At 44.8% G+C, this 18,420-nt stretch overlaps 1 protein-coding gene across 1 annotated transcript in view; it reads left to right on the top strand.

The window, feature by feature from the left end:
• Positions 1-17,733, top strand: part of LOC124043338 (thrombospondin type-1 domain-containing protein 7A-like) — a 232,093-nt gene extending 214,360 nt beyond the window's left edge. Inside the window, exons 25-28 of the mRNA XM_046361855.1 lie at positions 4,652-4,734; positions 8,728-8,941; positions 9,518-9,605; positions 14,127-17,733. Coding sequence (XP_046217811.1) covers positions 4,652-4,734; positions 8,728-8,941; positions 9,518-9,605; positions 14,127-14,217 — 476 coding nt within the window. The 3' untranslated portion in view covers positions 14,218-17,733. The remainder of the gene's footprint in view (positions 1-4,651; positions 4,735-8,727; positions 8,942-9,517; positions 9,606-14,126) is intronic.
• The last annotated feature ends 687 nt before the right edge of the window (positions 17,734-18,420 follow it).

The following is an 18,420-nucleotide window of genomic DNA, read 5'->3' on the forward strand; positions in this document are numbered from 1 at the left end:
GCCCTCCATTACACTACCATATCCTTCCTCTAGGTCTAGTTGGTCTAGTTCCCTCCACTACACTACCATATCCCTCCGCTGTATAACCTTGGTCTAGTTGGTCTAGTTCCCTCCACTACACTACCATATCCCTCCTCTAGGTCTAGTTTGTCTAGTTCCCTCCCCAACACTACCATATCCCTCCTCTAGGTCTAGTTGGTCTAGTTCCCTCCGCTACACTACCATATCCCTCCTCTAGGTCTAGTTTGTCTAGTTCCCTCCCCAACACTACCATATCCCTCCTCTAGGTCTAGTTTGTCTAGTTCCCTCCCCAACACTACCATATCCCTCCTCTAGGTCTAGTTGGTCTAGTTCACTCCCCTCCACTACACTACCATATCCCTCCTCTAGGTCTAGTTGGTCTAGTTCCCTCCACTACACTACCATATCCCTCCTCTAGGTCTAGTTGGTCTAGTTCACTCCCCTCCACTACATTACCATATCCCTCCTCTAGGTCTAGTTGGTCTAGTTCCCTCCACCATACTAACATATCCCTCCTCTAGGTCTGGTTGGTCTAGTTCCCTCCACTACACTACCATATCCCTCCTCTAGGTCTAATTGGTCTAGTTCCCTCCACTACAATACCATATCCCTCCTCTAGGTTTAGTTGGTCTAGTTCCCTCCACTACACTACCATATCCCTCCTCTAGGTGTAGTTGGTCTAGTTCCCTCCCCTTCACTACATTACCATATCCCTCCTCTAGGTTTAGTTGGTCTAGTTCCCTCCACTACACTACCATATCCCTCCTCTAGGTGTAGTTGGTCTAGTTCCCTCCCCTTCACTACATTACCATATCCCTCCTCTAGGTTTAGTTGGTCTAGTTCCCTCCACTACACTACCATATCCCTCCTCTAGGTGTAGTTGGTCTAGTTCCCTCCCCTCCCCTCCACTACACTACCATATCCCTCCTCTAGGTTTAGTTGGTCTAGTTCCCTCCTCTACACTACCATATCCCTCCTCTAGGTCTAGTTGGTCTAGTTCCCTCCACTACACTACCATATCCCTCCTCTAGGTGTAGTTGGTCTAGTTCCCTCCCCTTCACTACATTACCATATCCCTCCTCTAGGTTTAGTTGGTCTAGTTCCCTCCACTACACTACACTACCATATCCCTCCTCTAGGTGTAGTTGGTCTAGTTCCCTCCCCTTCACTACAATACCATATCCCTCCTCTAGGTCTAGTTGGTCGAGTTCCCTCCACTACACTACCATATCCCTCCTCTAGGTCTAGTTGTCTAGTTCCCTCCTCTACACTACCATATCCTTCCTCTAGGTCTAGTTGGTCTAGTTCCCTCCACTACACTACCATATCACTCCTCTAGGTCTAGTTGGTCTAGTTCCCTCCACTACACTACCATATCCTTCCTCTAGGTCTAGTTGGTCTAGTTCCCTCCACTACACTACCATATCCCTCCTCTAGGTCTAGTTGGTCTAGTTCCCTCCACTACACTACCATATCCTTCCTCTAGGTCTAGTTGGTCTAGTTCCCTCCACTACACTACCATATCCTTCCTCTAGGTCTAGTTGGTCTAGTTCCCTCCACTACACTACCATATCCCTCCTCTAGGTCTAGTTGGTCTAGTTCCCTCCACTCCACTACCATATCCTTCCTCTAGGTCTAGTTGGTCTAGTTCCCTCCACTACACTACCATATCCCTCCTCTAGGTCTAGATGGTCTAGTTCCCTCCACTACACTACCATATCCTTCCTCTAGGTCTAGTTGGTCTAGTTCCCTCCACTACACTACCATATCCTTCCTCTAGGTCTAGTTGGTCTAGTTCCCTCCACTACACTACCATATCCCTCCGCTGTATAACCTTGGTCTAGTTGGTCTAGTTCCCTCCACTACACTACCATATCCCTCCTCTAGGTGTAGTTGGTCTAGTTCCCTCCCCTTCACTACATTACCATATCCCTCCTCTAGGTGTAGTTGGTATAGTTCCCTCCCCTTCACTACATTACCATATCCCTCCTCTAGGTCTAGTTGTCTAGTTCCCTCCACTACACTACCATATCCTTCCTCTAGGTCTAGTTGGTCTTGTTCCCTCCACTACACTACCATATCCCTCCTCTGTATAACCTTGGTCTAGTTGGTCTAGTTCCCTCCACTACACTACCATATCCCTCCTCTAGGTCTAGTTGGTCTAGTTCACTCCCCTCCACTACACTACCATATCCCTCCTCTAGGTCTAGTTGGTCTAGTTCCCTCCACCACACTAACATATCCCTCCTCTAGGTCTGGTTGGTCTAGTTCCCTCCACTACACTACCATATCCCTCCTCTAGGTCTAGTTGGTCTAGTTCCCTCCACTACACTACCATATCCTTCCTCTAGGTCTAGTTGGTCTAGTTCCCTCCACTACACTACCATATCCTTCCTCTAGGTCTAGTTGGTCTAGTTCCCTCCACTACACTACCATATCCCTCCTCTAGGTCTAGTTGGTCTAGTTCCCTCCACTCCACTACCATATCCTTCCTCTAGGTCTAGTTGGTCTAGTTCCCTCCACTACACTACCATATCCCTCCTCTAGGTCTAGATGGTCTAGTTCCCTCCACTACACTACCATATCCTTCCTCTAGGTCTAGTTGGTCTAGTTCCCTCCACTACACTACCATATCCTTCCTCTAGGTCTAGTTGGTCTAGTTCCCTCCACTACACTACCATATCCCTCCGCTGTATAACCTTGGTCTAGTTGGTCTAGTTCCCTCCACTACACTACCATATCCCTCCTCTAGGTGTAGTTGGTCTAGTTCCCTCCCCTTCACTACATTACCATATCCCTCCTCTAGGTGTAGTTGGTATAGTTCCCTCCCCTTCACTACATTACCATATCCCTCCTCTAGGTCTAGTTGTCTAGTTCCCTCCACTACACTACCATATCCTTCCTCTAGGTCTAGTTGGTCTTGTTCCCTCCACTACACTACCATATCCCTCCTCTGTATAACCTTGGTCTAGTTGGTCTAGTTCCCTCCACTACACTACCATATCCCTCCTCTAGGTCTAGTTGGTCTAGTTCACTCCCCTCCACTACACTACCATATCCCTCCTCTAGGTCTAGTTGGTCTAGTTCCCTCCACCACACTAACATATCCCTCCTCTAGGTCTGGTTGGTCTAGTTCCCTCCACTACACTACCATTTCCCTCCTCTAGGTCTAGTTGGTCTAGTTCCCTCCACTACACTACCATATCCCTCCTCTAGGTCTAGTTGGTCTAGTTCCCTCCACTACACTACCATATCCCTCCTCTAGGTCTAATTGGTCTAGTTCCCTCCACTACACTACCATATCCTTCCTCTAGGTCTAGTTGGTCTAGTTCCCTCCACTACACTACCATATCCCTCCTCTAGGTCTATTTGGTCTAGTTCCCTCCACTACACTACCATATCCCTCCTCTAGGTCTAGTTGGTCTAGTTCCCTCCACTACACTACCATATCCCTCCTCTAGGTCTAGTTCCCTCCACTACACTACCATATCCCTCCTCTAGGTCTAATTGGTCTAGTTCCCTCCACTACAATACCATATCCCTCCTCTAGGTGTAGTTCGTCTTGTGCCACTACAGTGTCCCTCCTCTTCTCTTCTGTACCCTTCTATTGTATATATTGATTTTCCCCAGGTTAGTTCAAATTAAAGCTGAGTGTGAAAGCTGCGAGCCCCTGTAATCACTTAAAGGGATGAGTCCCAGACTGCGTCCTAAATGGCACCCTATTCCATATATACTGTTGTGCACTTATTTTCCCCAAGATCCATAGAGCTCTCAACAAAAGTTGTGCAATATGTGTGAAATGAGGTGGCATTTAGGACACAGATTTGTTGTCCTTGGTTTCTGAAGCATTAAAGCCCAGGTACTGTATCAGAATGAATGGTGCAGTGAAAGCATTAACTCACTACAGTACACACAACTCATCTGAGACCCAGAGAGCTCCGTCTGCTTCCTGTTTATCTAAGTGTGTCTATCTGTACGCTTGCTCTCTGGGATGGTGCATAATGTGAGGTGTGTATCTGCTGAACCATGAATTAATAGGAGTGTGTTTTCGTCAGGGGGTTTGGGGAGGAATTCTGAGCAGCTAGCTATCAGAGTGCTCTAATTACTGAATTATTGCAATATCAAAATATACTGGGGTAATCAGAGAAATAAAGAGAGGGAGGGAGGAGAGGCATGTAGAATCTAAGGGAGCGAGAAAGAGAGAGAGCGGGAGAGAGACTGCAAAACAGAGAAGAGGTGTGTAGTGTCTCTGATTCAAGTTGTCTGCAGCACAACAGTCTGAAGTGCAGCAACAAAGACAGCAGTGAAAGCTAACAACCGGGGCCACGTGTCCGCTGCTGTGTGTGTCACAGGAGGTTGGTGGCACCTTAATTGGGAAGGACGGGCTCGTGGAAACGGCTGGAGCGGAATCAGTGGAATGGTATCAAAAACATCAAATGCATAGTTTCCTGTGTTTGATGCCATTCACTCCATTCCAGACATTATTATGACCCTTCCTCCACTGGTGTGTGTATGTGCTTGTCTGCTTACATTAGCGCAAGTAAATGCACAGAATGCACCCTCTCTTCCATCCCCTCGCTGCCCCAAACCCCTCCACATTGACACTTGCCCTCTGACCTCTACCCTACAGGTGGCTGCCCTATGACAGCCCAGCCCTTGGCAGACCGATCATGTGATCCAGCCTGCAACAAACCGCGCTCCTTCTGCACAGAGGTGAGTCTGGAAACAGAAAGCGAGAGAGATGGGGAGAGAAAGAGAAAGAGCGAGAGAGAGAGTCAGACAGACCCTGTGGGGATGACACCAGTTCATCTGGGTTAGTTGAGAAAACTGAGGAGGTAAAAAAAGAATTGAGAAGAAGAAAACAGCTGTTAGTCTCTGATGGTGTCCTCATGCCGTTTTTATGGTGTTCCTAGTACACGTGCAGATGAATGCCCCTGTACTTACTGTATCGCTACAGGGATCGTTGCATCTGCCGTTGCAGGAGCCTACTACGTAAATGTATGTAAAATGACAACGCATGATCAACAAGACTATTCTCACAGGCAATCCCAGAACCAGTACAAATAACATAGAACATGTAACTTCAATGATTTTTTTATTACATTTATTTAATTCTTAGTCTTATGTGAGCAAGAAATATCCCGGAATATACAGCCTGGTATTTGAAGTGTAGTCTGTCCCTCCTCAGGCTGAGAGCTTCCAGCATTTGTGTTCACTACAAACAGAGTCAATTTCCTGGAAACACCAGGGGACCAGTTAAATGGGTACACTAGGAGTGGGTGTGTGTGTGTGTGTGTGTGTGTGTGTGTGTGTGTGTGTGTGTGTGTGTGTGTGTGTGTGTGTGTGTGTGTGTGTGTGTGTGTGTGTGTGTGTGTGTGTGTGTGTGTGTGTGTGTGTGTGTGTGTGTGTGTGTGTGTGTTCTGACCCATGTCAGAACACATTAAAACCAGGACTCAGTTCTCTAGTCAGTGCTAGCTGAGGGGGCTGTGAGATAGCTACAACAACATGTCTAGCTGAATATGGCCCAAATGTGTCTGTTTGTGTAGTGTCGGTCCAATGTTGAAAAAGAAGATTCCAGAGAATGTCCATACACACAAAAGTTTATCTCTCTCAAATGTTGTGCACAAATTTGATTACATTCTTGTTAGTGAGCATTTCTTCTTTGCCAGGATAATCCATCCACCTGACAGATGTGGTATATCAAGAAGCGGATCAAACATGATCATTACACAGGTGCAATTTGTGTTGGGGACAATAAAAGGCCACTCTAAAATGTGAAGTTTGGTCACACAACACAACGGATGTCAAAGGTTTTTGAGGGAGTGTGCAATTGGCATGCTGACTGCAGGAATGTCCACCAGAGCTTTTGCCAGATAGCTGGAATTTGGAGAATTTGGCAGTACATCCAAACGGCCTCACAACCACAGACCACATGTATCCAAGCCGGCCCAGGACCTCCACATCCGGGTTTCTTCACCTGCTGGATGGTCTGAGACTAGCCACCGGGACAGTTGATGAAACTGTGGGTTTGCATAACCGAAGAATTTCTGCACAAACTGTCAGAAACCGTCTCAGGGAAGCTCATATGCGTGCTTGTTGTCCTCTCTAGGGTCTTGACCTGACTGCAGTTCGGTGTCTTAATCGTGGCGGTGCGGTTATGGTATGGGCAGGCATAAGCTACAGACAATGAACACAATTGCATTTTATGGATGGTATAATTTGAATGCACAGAGATACAGTGATGAGATCCTGAGGCAGGGGGTGTTGTGCCATTCATCTGCCGCCATCACCTCATGTTTCAGCATGATAATGCACGGCCCCATGTCTCAAGGATCTGTACACAGTTCCTAGAAGCTGAAAATGTCCCAGTTCATCCATGGCCTGCATACTCACTAGCCATGTCAACCATTTATTATGTTTGGGATGCTCTGGATCGACTTGTACGACAACGTGTTTCAGTTCAAACTAGCCATTGAAGAGGAGTGGGACAACATTTCACAGGCCACCATCAACAGCCTGATCAACTCTATGTGAAGGAGATGTGTCGCTGCATGAGGCAAATGGTGGTCACACCAGATACTGACTGGTTTTCTGATCCACACCCCTACCTTTTCTTAAAGATATCTGTGACCAACAGATGCATATCTGTATTCCCAGTCCTGTAATTTCAAAACCATAGGGACAAATTATTTCAATTGCCTGATTTCCTGACCTGTAACTCAGTAAAATCTTTGAAATTGTTGCATGTTGCATTTGTATTTTTGTTCAGTATATGTTTGTGTTTTAAGTGATTTCCCAGGGCTGGGGGAGAGAAACAGTGTTTCTGTGATTGTGTATGCTGTACATCCTGTTCCATTTCATTTTTTCTGTCAGATTCCCTGTTTTTGCGTGTCTATATATGCATGCATGCGTGTGTATACGAGAAGATGTGTGTGTGCATGTACGTGTGTGTCGGTGTGTGTCTGTTTGTGTGTGTCAGTGTGTTTGTGTGTGTGTGCATGCACATGCAGGTCTTGGTGTGTGTAAGCTGTGTGTGTCAGTGTGTTTGTGTGTGTGTGCATGCACATGCAGGTCTTGGTGTGTGTGTAAGCTGTGTGTGTCAGCCACAGACTCGGCAGTGTGCTGTTTAGCCCCATGCTGTAGAACCAGGCTGCATAACAAACCAGTGATAAGGCTGCATCCTCATCCTGCCCCTCTTTGTCTGCCACTTTGGTTATGCTAATCAACCCTCCTGTTTCCTGCCCTGTTCTTTCATCCGTCGACCATGTGTGTGTGTGTGTGTGTGTTCAGCCGTACAGCCACTGATTGCATTGTGGGTATTTCTTCTCGGTGTGATTATCCTCCGGAGATTGCTGGGGAATAGGGGAGCCCCCCGCCAAGCAGGCAGATGAATGAACAGAGAGAGCGGGAGAGAGAAACAGAGCACCAGAAACCTCTGGGTTGGGCAGATGAATGAACAGAGAGAGAGAAGGATGAGAGAAACAGAGCACCAGAAACCTCTGGGTTGGGCAGATGAATGAACAGAGAGAGAGGGGTGAGAGAAACAGAGCACCAGAAACCTCTGGGTTGGGCAGATGAATGAACAGAGAGAGAGGGGTGAGAGAAACAGAGCACCAGAAACCTCTGGGTTGGGCAGATGAATGAACAGAGAGAGAGGGGTGAGAGAAACAGAGCACCAGAAACCTCTGGGTTGGGCAGATGAATGAACAGAGAGAGGGGGTGAGAGAAACAGAGCACCAGAAACCTCTGGGTTGGGCAGATGAATGAACAGAGAGAGAGGGATGAGAGAAACAGAGCACCAGAAACCTCTGGGGCAGATGAATGAACAGGCAGATGAATGAACAGAAACCTCTGGAGATGAATGAACAGGAGAGGGGGTGAGAGAAACAGAGCACCAGAAACCTCTGGGTTGGGCAGATGAATGAACAGAGAGAGAGGGGTGAGAGAAACAGAGCACCAGAAACCTCTGGGTTGGGCAGATGAATGAACAGAGAGAGAGGGGTGAGAGAAACAGAGCACCAGAAACCTCTGGGGCAGATGAATGAACAGGCAGATGAATGAACAGAAACCTCTGAGATGAATGGGTGAGAGAAACAGAGCACCAGAAACCTCTGGGTTGGGCACCAGAAACCTCTGGGTTGGGCAGATGAATGAACAGAGAGAGAGGGGTGAGAGAAACAGAGCACCAGAAACCTCTGGGTTGGGCAGATGAATGAACAGAGAGAGCGATGATAGAAAGAAGGAGACAGAGAAGAATAAGAGAAAGAGAGAAGGAACATGGGTTAACTTTGGGCTGGCTGTATACCCCAACCCAAACAGACCCCACCCTTTAAATCTCAAAGCATGAATTTCTGTCTGATCCCCCCCCCCCCCCCCCTTTCAAAGCAGCAGTAGCATCACAAAGGGGTTTGAAACGTGCGATGGTTCATTTTAATACTGCCAAGATATGAGGCTGAGCTCAAGCTGAGGGATGATTAATTCAGTTACACCTGAGAATATTTGATAAGAAATAACCTTACTTATTAAAATCCAACTTGATGCTTAACCAGGTCAGTAGCCTCCGACAGCTTTATTTGCTCTGCTAAAAGAGATGAAACTGACTAAAATGATTTCATATTGACCGTCTCTGACATGCCAGCAAGAGCAACCCCTTGATGTGTGAGTGCATTTCCCTTATACATGCGTGCTCCTCCCCTCTTCTCCTAGGCGGGTGTGTGTGGTTGTGATGAGGGCTACACGGAGGTGATGACATCAGACGGCCTGCTGGACCAGTGTACGGTGATCCCTGTGTTAGAGATCCCCACGGCAGGGGACAACAGGGCTGACGTGAAGACCATCAGGGCGGTCAGCCCCACACAGCCCTCCAACAGCCTGCCTGGCCGAGCTGGACGCACCTGGTTCCTACAGCCCTTCGGACCAGGTGCACTAACCAGACAGATTTATTCTAGCAATTTACGGGACAGTAGGGAACCATCCAATACATTTCTTAGTTGTTATTATGTGATATTGGCGAATCTTGTTAGAATATCGGCCTATATTTTGTAGAAAGTAAATGTGAATATATTCCGGAATTATAGCAGCATTTGCAGTAGAGCTACAAAAAGGTAACCATTATGCATGGTGTCATTCCCGGTAGCCACATTGTTTTTGCACAAATCCCTTAACGACGTCAAGAGGTATATGAACAGAAGTCTCACACCGGCCGTTTGCCCACATATTTAGGATTAGGCCGAGAATTTGTCATCCTCAGAATATCCATCAATTCTACTCACGGATGATGATGCGGTGGATCTTTATAGTCACAGAGAAATGGAGGCACAATCCATTTATAATAATTTACACACAACAGATGATCAGGAAAACATGTGGTGTGCTGCTCTACTGCACAGGAATGGAGGTGCAGAGAAGCCGTTCACATTAGAGTCCAATGTGAGCTGTCACTGACGTTGGTCACTTGCCAGTGTGCTAAGTGTGTGTGGTGTGTCCTTCTCTACAGATGGTAAACTGAAGACATGGGTCTACGGTGTGGCAGCTGGAGCTTTTGTTCTACTCGTCTTTATAGTCTCCATGACCTTCCTAGCCTGGTAAGTTAACCTGTTTGATAGTTTGTGTATATCAGTCATCTGAATGTCACCTGTATGTATGTATGTATGTATGTATGTTTGTATGTATGTATGTATGTATGTATGTATGTATGTATGTATGTATGTATGTATGTATGTATGTATGTATGTATGTATGTATGTATGTATGTATGTATGTATGTATGTATGTATGTATGTATGTATGTATGTATGTATGTATGTATGTATGTATGTATGTATGTATGTATGTATGTATGTATGTATGTATGTATGTATGTATGTAATCACCTGTATGTACACTGAGTGTACAAAACATGAACCTCTACGAGATCTGTGACCCACCTCACGGGACGGTTGAGCTAACGTGCTCTAATGCGTTTAGCATGAGGTTGTAAGTAACAAGAACATTTCCAAGGGCATAGACATATCTGATATGGGCAGAACGCTTAAATCCGTGTTAATCTAACTGCACTGTCCCATTTACAGTAGCTATTACAGTGAAAGAATACCATGTTATTGTTTGAGGAGAGTGCACAGTTATGAACTTGAAAATGTATCAATAAACCAATTAGGCACATTTGGGCAGACTTGATACAGCATTTTGAACAGAAATGCAATTGTTCATTTGATCAGTCTAAAACATTGCACATGCCATCTAGTGGCCAACACCAAAATTATGCCTAACCTGGAATAGTACATTGTGATGTTTCTCTTGCATTTCAAAGATGATTACATTCCTTTGTGTTGTCTTTTACCAGATCTAATGTGTTACATTCTCCCACATTCATTTCCACAAACTTCAGTGCTTCCTTTTAAATGGGATTAAGAATATGCCCTTGCTTCAGGTCCTGAGAAACAGGCAGGTAGATGTGGGTATGTCATTTTAGGCGAATATAAAAATAAAATAAAAAAGGGTTTGATCCTTAAGTGGTTTTAAAGACATCTGCTCTTTCCATGTCATATACTGACAATGTGAATCCAGGTGAAAGCTACAGTATTATCCCTCACTTGTTAAATCCACTTCAATCAGTGTAGGTGAAGGGGAGGAGACAGGTTAAATAATGATTTTAAGCCTTGAGACCATTTAGACATGGATTGTGTAGATGTGCCATTCAGAGGGTGAATGGGTAAGACAAAATATTTAAGTGCCTTTGCAAGGGTTATGGTAGTAGGTGCCAAGTGCACCAGTTTGTGTCAAGGACGGCAGCGCTGCTGTGTTTTTCACACTCAACAGTTTCCCGTGTGTTCCGATAATGCTCCCCCAACCAAAGGACATCCAGCCAATTTGACACAACTGTGGGAAGTATTGGAGTCAACATGGGCCAGCATCCCTCTGGAAGGCTTTTAACACCTTGTAGAGTGCATCGTCGGATGAATTGAGGCTGTCCTGAGTGCGAAAGTGTGGGGTGCAACCCAATATTAGGAAGGTGTCCTTAATGTTTTGTGCACTCAGTGTATATTACATCACGATCACATCAGCTTCATTTTTACCCATTCATTTTCATTTCAAATCATGTCATTACTTGTACTCTCCATTTTGCTTTTCTCTTTCCATCTATCTCCCCACTTCACCCGTTCATCCCCCCACCTCCTCCGTGCACCCCCCTCTTCCTCCGTGCACCCCTCCTCCTCCGTGCACCCCCTCTTCCTCCGTGCACCCCTCCTCCTCCGTGCACCCCCTCTTCCTCCATGCACCCCTCCTCCTCCGTGCACCCCTCCTCCTACTCCGTGCACCCCCTCCTCCGTTCACCCCCCCACTCCGCCGTGCACCCCCCTCCTCCGTTCACCCCCTCCTCCTCCATGCAACCCCCCTCCTCTGTGCACCCCCTCCTCCTCCGTGCACTCCCCCTCTTCCTCCGTGCACCCCCTCCTCCGTGCACCCCCCTCCTACTCCGTGCACCCCCTCCTCCGTTCACCCCCTCCTCCGTTCACCCCCTCCTCCTCCGTGCACCCCCTCCTCCTCCGTGCACCCCCCTCCTCCGTGCACCCCCTCCTCCATTCACCCCCTCCTCCTCCGTGCACCCCCCTCCCTCCGCCGTGCACCCCCTCCTCCGTTCACCCCCTCCTCCTCCATGCAACCCCCTCCTCTGTGCACCCCCTCCTCCTCCGTGCACCCCCCCTCCTCCTCCGTGCTCCCCCTCCTCCTCCGTGCACCCCCCTCCTCTGTGCACCCCCCTCCTCCTCCATGCACCCCCTCCTCTGTGCACCCCCTCCTCCTCCGTGCAACCTCCCCACCCTCCCTTCCTCCTCCGTGCACCCCCATCCTCCGTGCACCCCCCCCCGTCCTCCTCTGTTCACCCCCTCCTCCATCAGTCAGAGTATTACCCGTCTCTGTAACTGGAACCCTGACCGGTACACTGATACAGTGGTCTGGAGAGGACAGAACGATCATACCATGGCTTATACGTGTCCTGACTGCCAGAATGAGGCACACGAACTAGAACAACAACATCCATATCAACAACAACAACCGCATCAGAATCATTGTCAAGATCAACAAAAATTACAACAACAAAAACATAAATATCAACAACAACATCAACAAAATCAACAACAACCATCATCACCACCACCAGAACAAAATCAACACTGTCAGCAACAACCATATAATCAACAACATAAATATCAACAAGAAGCACAACAGCATCAACAACAAAACCATCATAAACAACAAAATCACCACCAACAACCACAACAACAACCACAAGGCATAGAAACACTCATAACTTAGAGGTCCTGACGTAATGGCGGCCCTCGCTGCAGTGTTCACACAAACTCCCCTACCCTCTGTCTTTCTCTCCTTCCCACATCTGCTATCACATGTGCCTGTCCGACCAATCACATGGAGCTATTGATGGAGGTGAGCAGGAAGTCATCCCCTCAGGTCCCTCTGTTAGACCTCTGACTCCTCTGTGCTCCTGGAGTTTGTTGAGTAGTCTTTAGAGCACCTCCATACTTAAACATACTTCTGTACAGAATCCATTTTAGGAAGTCCCTTGGTTATTTGTTGAAGGACTTCATAATATGGATGCCGTATATTTCTGATTTCAGAAATGCAGAACATTGATCTCATAGTTACTCTATAAAACGACCAGCTTTCACTTTTAATAGCATACTGTCCTCTTGTGGCCAGATAGAAGAATCACTCATCACCATTATTCAATGATCCCCTCACCATTCCAGATAGAAGAATCACTCATCACCATTATTCAATGATCGCCTCACCATTCCAGATAGAATAATCACTCATCACCATTATTCAATGATCCCCTCATCATTCCAGATAGAAGAATCACTCATCACCATTATTCAATGATCCCCTCACCATTCCAGATAGAATAATCACTCATCACCATTATTCAATGATCCCCTCACCATTCCAGATAGAAGAATCACTCATCACCATTATTCAATGATCCCCTCACCATTCCAGATAGAAGAATCACTCATCACCATTATTCAATGATCCCCTCACCATTCCAGATAGAAGAATCACTCATAACCATTATTCAATGATCCCCTCACCATTCCAGATAGAAGAATCACTCATCACCATTATTCAATGATCCCCTCACCATTCCAGATAGAATAATCACTCATCACCATTATTCAATGATCCCCTCATCATTCCAGATAGAAGAATCACTCATCACCATTATTCAATGATCCCCTCACCATTCAAGCCTTTATTTGTACCATCCATTCCTCCCGATCCATTTATGATGAACACATTCCACAACATATCTTATTTACATTTCATATATATTCATCATTGTGTTGTTATTGTCTCTCATCCCTGTGTTTTGTATGCAATGTTGTGATGTGTGATATATTAGAGCCTGCCCAGACATGCCATAGTGTTGTCATCATTATGTACCTATAGCTAACTGTCTACACTGTCTCTGTGTGCCATAGCCTAGTTTCCATTAAGGTGAGTGGGAACTGTTTGAGTGGGAACTGTTCTGGGCTGGGGGAAAAAGCTGCTTTCTGTACTGTGCTTGTCCCCCTCATCAGCTTCCTGTAGAGTTCAACCTCTCTCACATGTCTCAATATAAAAATGAATTACAGCAGCTGTTGAAATTTTCCATGAAGTGCTGCGTTATCGACTGCACCATCACTTCAATGCTAGGACAAGGGGCCCTGAAATGTGCTTCTGAAATGTTCCCTACTACTGCTGTAACCAACAGATGTGTTGTTTTTCCTTCAAGGACAGTGGTAGTGTAAGAACAGAATCATTGGCAATTTCAATATTGCCTTTTGCATGATGGTAGAACCGACCGTCTACTGAACGCATGGCCTTCAGCATAGTGATGCATGCAGCTCTTTACATGAGGCTACCAGTTTGAAAAGGTAGCAGAGAGAGCTCTATGTATCAGGTGGGGGTAACTTAGCCATGATATGCATACGTCCTTCATTATTATGATGTCTAGGCCTACATATTAGGGGTGTCTAAATGTCCTCTTCAAAAATTGAAATATAAAACATGTAATAGCAATGCTTTCTGCCATTTTTATTTCCTAGTAAAAAGCCAAAGAAACCCCAGAGAAGACAGATGTATAACAACCGGCTCAAGCCCCTGACCCTGGCCTATGACGGAGACGCTGACATGTGAACCTCCTAATCTACCTGTGGCCGAATCATTTTACACTGACGTCGTGGAGACTGTCGTCGTGGGAACAGACAGATTGGTTGTCATGGAGACCCACCTTTGAAGGTTCTTCTCAGGCTACCAGTGGGCGTGGCTTAAAATATCTGGAACTCTGGGAAGACTTACATTATGTCACTGATTTATCAATAACAACACAAAAAAATGAAAGTCAGACAGAAATCGAACCATGTTTGTTCATTAGTAGCCTAGAATTTTCCTCCCTCAATATTTTTGATTTATTTAATTTTTGTATAATTTGTTTCACAAGAGCCTTCACAAACTCTATCTTCTTCTTAAGGAAGTCTGCCTTTGCTTATTTGCCATTTAGTACTTTTTCTGTCAAGTCAAAAACCTTTTGAAACAAAGGTTGTTGGAGAGGGCCCTGAAAAAACACAATGATTTTTGCTGCAAAAGCATAAGTCCCTCCTTTGCTACAGGTGCTCTGTTGAAAATGAAATGAGAAACACGCAATGCTTTTTAAAACTTTTCCTGGAGAAAATTGCTGCCTCTCTATTTTTGTTCTGGACTGGATCCTTTTCCCTAAAAAATAAGACAAGAAGAAAGTGTCCTAATCTTGCAGAAAGGCTGTCAACCTTTGTAGGAAATCTCTTTCTGCCTCTCCTTTTCTCTTCTGTTTTCAGGCGCAATATTGCACTATATTAGTGCAGCATGATATGTACTTATGTCTAGGAAGCTGCCTCTCTCAATACAAGATGATGTACAGTCTTGTGCTAGAAATGTCAAAAAGTAGACTTTTTTTCAAAAACAAAAACTCACCAACATTTGTTAAGAATACTTTGCTTATTTTGCTTATTGTATGTGATATGATGATAGGACGGACGATGCCATGTAAATATTATTTATTTTGTGGGCACCACTTTACCTTTGTAGTAGTATCTGTTTTCAACTGCACTTAATTGAGCTTGCCTGGCGCAATGGAGCCATTGGAATAGTCCCAAAAGTGCAAACCCCGCCCATCTGACACTCCAGGCCAGGCTCAATTAAATGCTCAAAATATTGGAAAGAAAACAAATACCGTTTGAACCCAGGTCTCAACATGTCTCATTTCTCTGCCTGCCTTTATGTTTGTCTCCTGTTGGTTTCTCTGACTGTTGAAGGCTTATTATGGTGAATCATTGTTTTTCCATTTCATTTATTATCTTAATTCAACATCTTAAAGTGCACTGCAGGGAATCCGGATTCCGCATGGCAGAAAAATCTTATTGCTCACACCATAAAGAAGCTAATTCAAAGAGCTGTTCAATGTTCATCGAGACACAGCAGCAATTCTATTTGATGACGCTATTGAAAGGGTGCATTTTCACAGTGCAAGAGCAATATGATTCCTTTTTCCTACTGCGAGTTTGAATGAATATGGTCTTAGTTGTTACGACAGACAGAAGGGTGTGACTGGGTTTGAATGAATATGGTCTTAGTTGTTACGACAGACAGAAGGGTGTGACTGGGTTTGAATCAATATGGTCTTAGTTGTTACGACAGACAGAAGGGTGTGACTGGGTTTGAATGAATATGGTCTTAGTTGTTACGACAGACAGAAGGGTGTGACTGGGTTTGAATGAATATGGTCTTAGTTGTTACGACAGACAGAAGGGTGTGACTGGGTTTGAATGAATATGGTCTTAGTTGTTACGACAGACAGAAGGGTGTGACTGGGTTTGAATCAATATGGTCTTAGTTGTTACGACAGACAGAAGGGTGTGACTGGGTTTGAATGAATATGGTCTTAGTTGTTACGACAGACAGAAGGGTGTGACTGGGTTTGAATCAATATGGTCTTAGTTGTTACGACAGACAGAAGGGTATGACTGGGTTTGAATTAATATGGTCTTAGTTGTTACGACAGACAGAAGGGTGTGACTGGGTTTGAATCAATATGGTCTTAGTTGTTACGACAGACAGAAGGGTGTGACTGGGTTTGAATCAATATGGTCTTAGTTGTTACGACAGACAGAAGGGTGTGACTGGGTTTGAATGAATATGGTCTTAGTTGTTACGACAGACAGAAGGGTGTGACTGGGTTTGAATGAATATGGTCTTAGTTGTTACGACAGACAGAAGGGTGTGACTGGGTTTGAATGAATATGGTCTTAGTTGTTACGACAGACAGAAGGGTGTGACTGGGTTTGAATCAATATGGTCTTAGTTGTTACGACAGACAGAAGGGTGTGACTGGGTTTGAATGAATATGGTCTTAGGTGTTACGACAGACAGAAGGGTGTGACTGGGTTTGAATGAATATGGTCTTAGTTGTTACGACAGACAGAAGGGTGTGACTGGGTTTGAATGAATATGGTCTTAGTTGTTACGACAGACAGAAGGGTGTAACTGGGTTTGAATGAATATGGTCTTAGTTGTTACGACAGACAGAAGGGTGTAACTGGGTTTGAATGAATATGGTCTTAGTTGTTACGACAGACAGAAGGGTGTGACTGGGTTTGTTCACAACGTCTTCTTTACCTTCTGTTACGTCAGAAGAGAGAGGGTCCACTTTATATCTCGGTCTAATATCTACTGCTGTGTAACATCGTCAATCCTAACTAGAACAGCCTACTTGTATCCAAACTACTTCGGCGTATTGCTATATACATATCATACGTGATCTCTCAACGCTGTTCATATTCAGTGTGGCTGTTACATCGGTTGAGAGATGAGTGTGACTACAATGTCTACAATAATCACTCACACAAACTTATGCTTTGTTCGTTCTCCCTGCCTCGGTGCTATTCTATGATGGGTTATGTATTGCAAAAGCTAGATAGAATGTAGCCTAGGTAGCCACAATGATACTCCAAGGAATTCCAAGGAACAGGTGCATCAAGGTCCTAGACGTCGCTCAAGCTTCTCATGCTAATGCTGCAATGACATATCTGAAGAGTCAGAGTCCTCTGTCCGAAAACAGGTTATGTGCATCATATTGGCTATGGCGGACTGGCAGTTGGTAGTGCAGACTGTTTATTCAATGTTGTAGATGGACAAACCTCATGTAAAGTAAATGAATCTGTTACAACCGTTCTATCCCCCAGAAAACAAAGAGGGTATTGAATCGTGGTAGTAGAGACAGACGGACAGACACATCATTGATAATTTCGAGGAGTCTGTTGCCAGCTGGTCAAAGGGAATGTTCACTTTTTTTTAAATGATTTGTAAATAAATGACTGCATCATTTTTTTAATTTAATCATGATTTATGTATTATATATAAATATGTTCATTTCTTTTTATTGCGCAGTGTTAAGTAAAAACCTCTAGAAGTGTGTGTGTGCGCGTGCGTGCGTGCGTGCTTGCGTGCGTGTGTGTGTGTGTGTGTGTGCATGTGTGTTTCTGCCTATGTGTATGTAACGTTAATGATCTTTGCTAAAGCGATACTGATGATTACCTTGTTAAAACAAAGTTGCAGAGCTCTGTCCTTTTCCTACAGGTTGTTTATATGTATCTGACCAGTTGCTGATAATAAATAAGAAAAAAATAATAATTGTGTCATTAGCCTCTATGACAAGGCTCTCATCATGCAGTATGCACCCGTATTAAAAAGAGAATATGTTGTAATATCAGTGTGTACCACTAGATGGAGCTAGAACACTATTACTTAAGATTCTCTCCAGCAAGGTCTGAAAATATATGTCTCCCCTCTTCCAGCGCAGAAGAAAATATAGATATAGAAACACTCAGCTGAAGACGGCAGAATCTGTGAGAAACTCAGACCCAGGACACAGGTAGGTCAGAAAGAGCTATCCACACACACACACACAGACGTCAGAGGACAGAAGGGGCTTTAGTGAAGTCTGAGGAACTGGAGCTATTCTACTGTACATTTAAAATCACACTCTCTCTGGCCTGGGCGATAGTGTGAAGATGTTTCTTAATCTTTAAGAGTCTAAACTGGGGCGGATTGTTTGAAAATGATCATGCCAAGGATCATTTTGCTTTTTGCTTTTTGCTTTTGAAAAATATATATAAAAAATATTAGATAAAACATTGAATTTGGACTTACTGCTATTAGCCCATAGAAATGCATTTCATAACAGATTCATACATGTAAAAACAGATTTTCTTAACTGGTACCAGGCTGGATTGAGGCGCAGCCCATGCAACAAAACTAAACATATCTCTAGTTTAAACAAACAGATTTTGACAGGGATTACTTAAT

This window comes from Oncorhynchus gorbuscha, linkage group LG09 (assembly GCF_021184085.1).
Source record: "Oncorhynchus gorbuscha isolate QuinsamMale2020 ecotype Even-year linkage group LG09, OgorEven_v1.0, whole genome shotgun sequence".
In the NCBI taxonomy this organism is placed as follows: domain Eukaryota; kingdom Metazoa; phylum Chordata; class Actinopteri; order Salmoniformes; family Salmonidae; genus Oncorhynchus; species Oncorhynchus gorbuscha.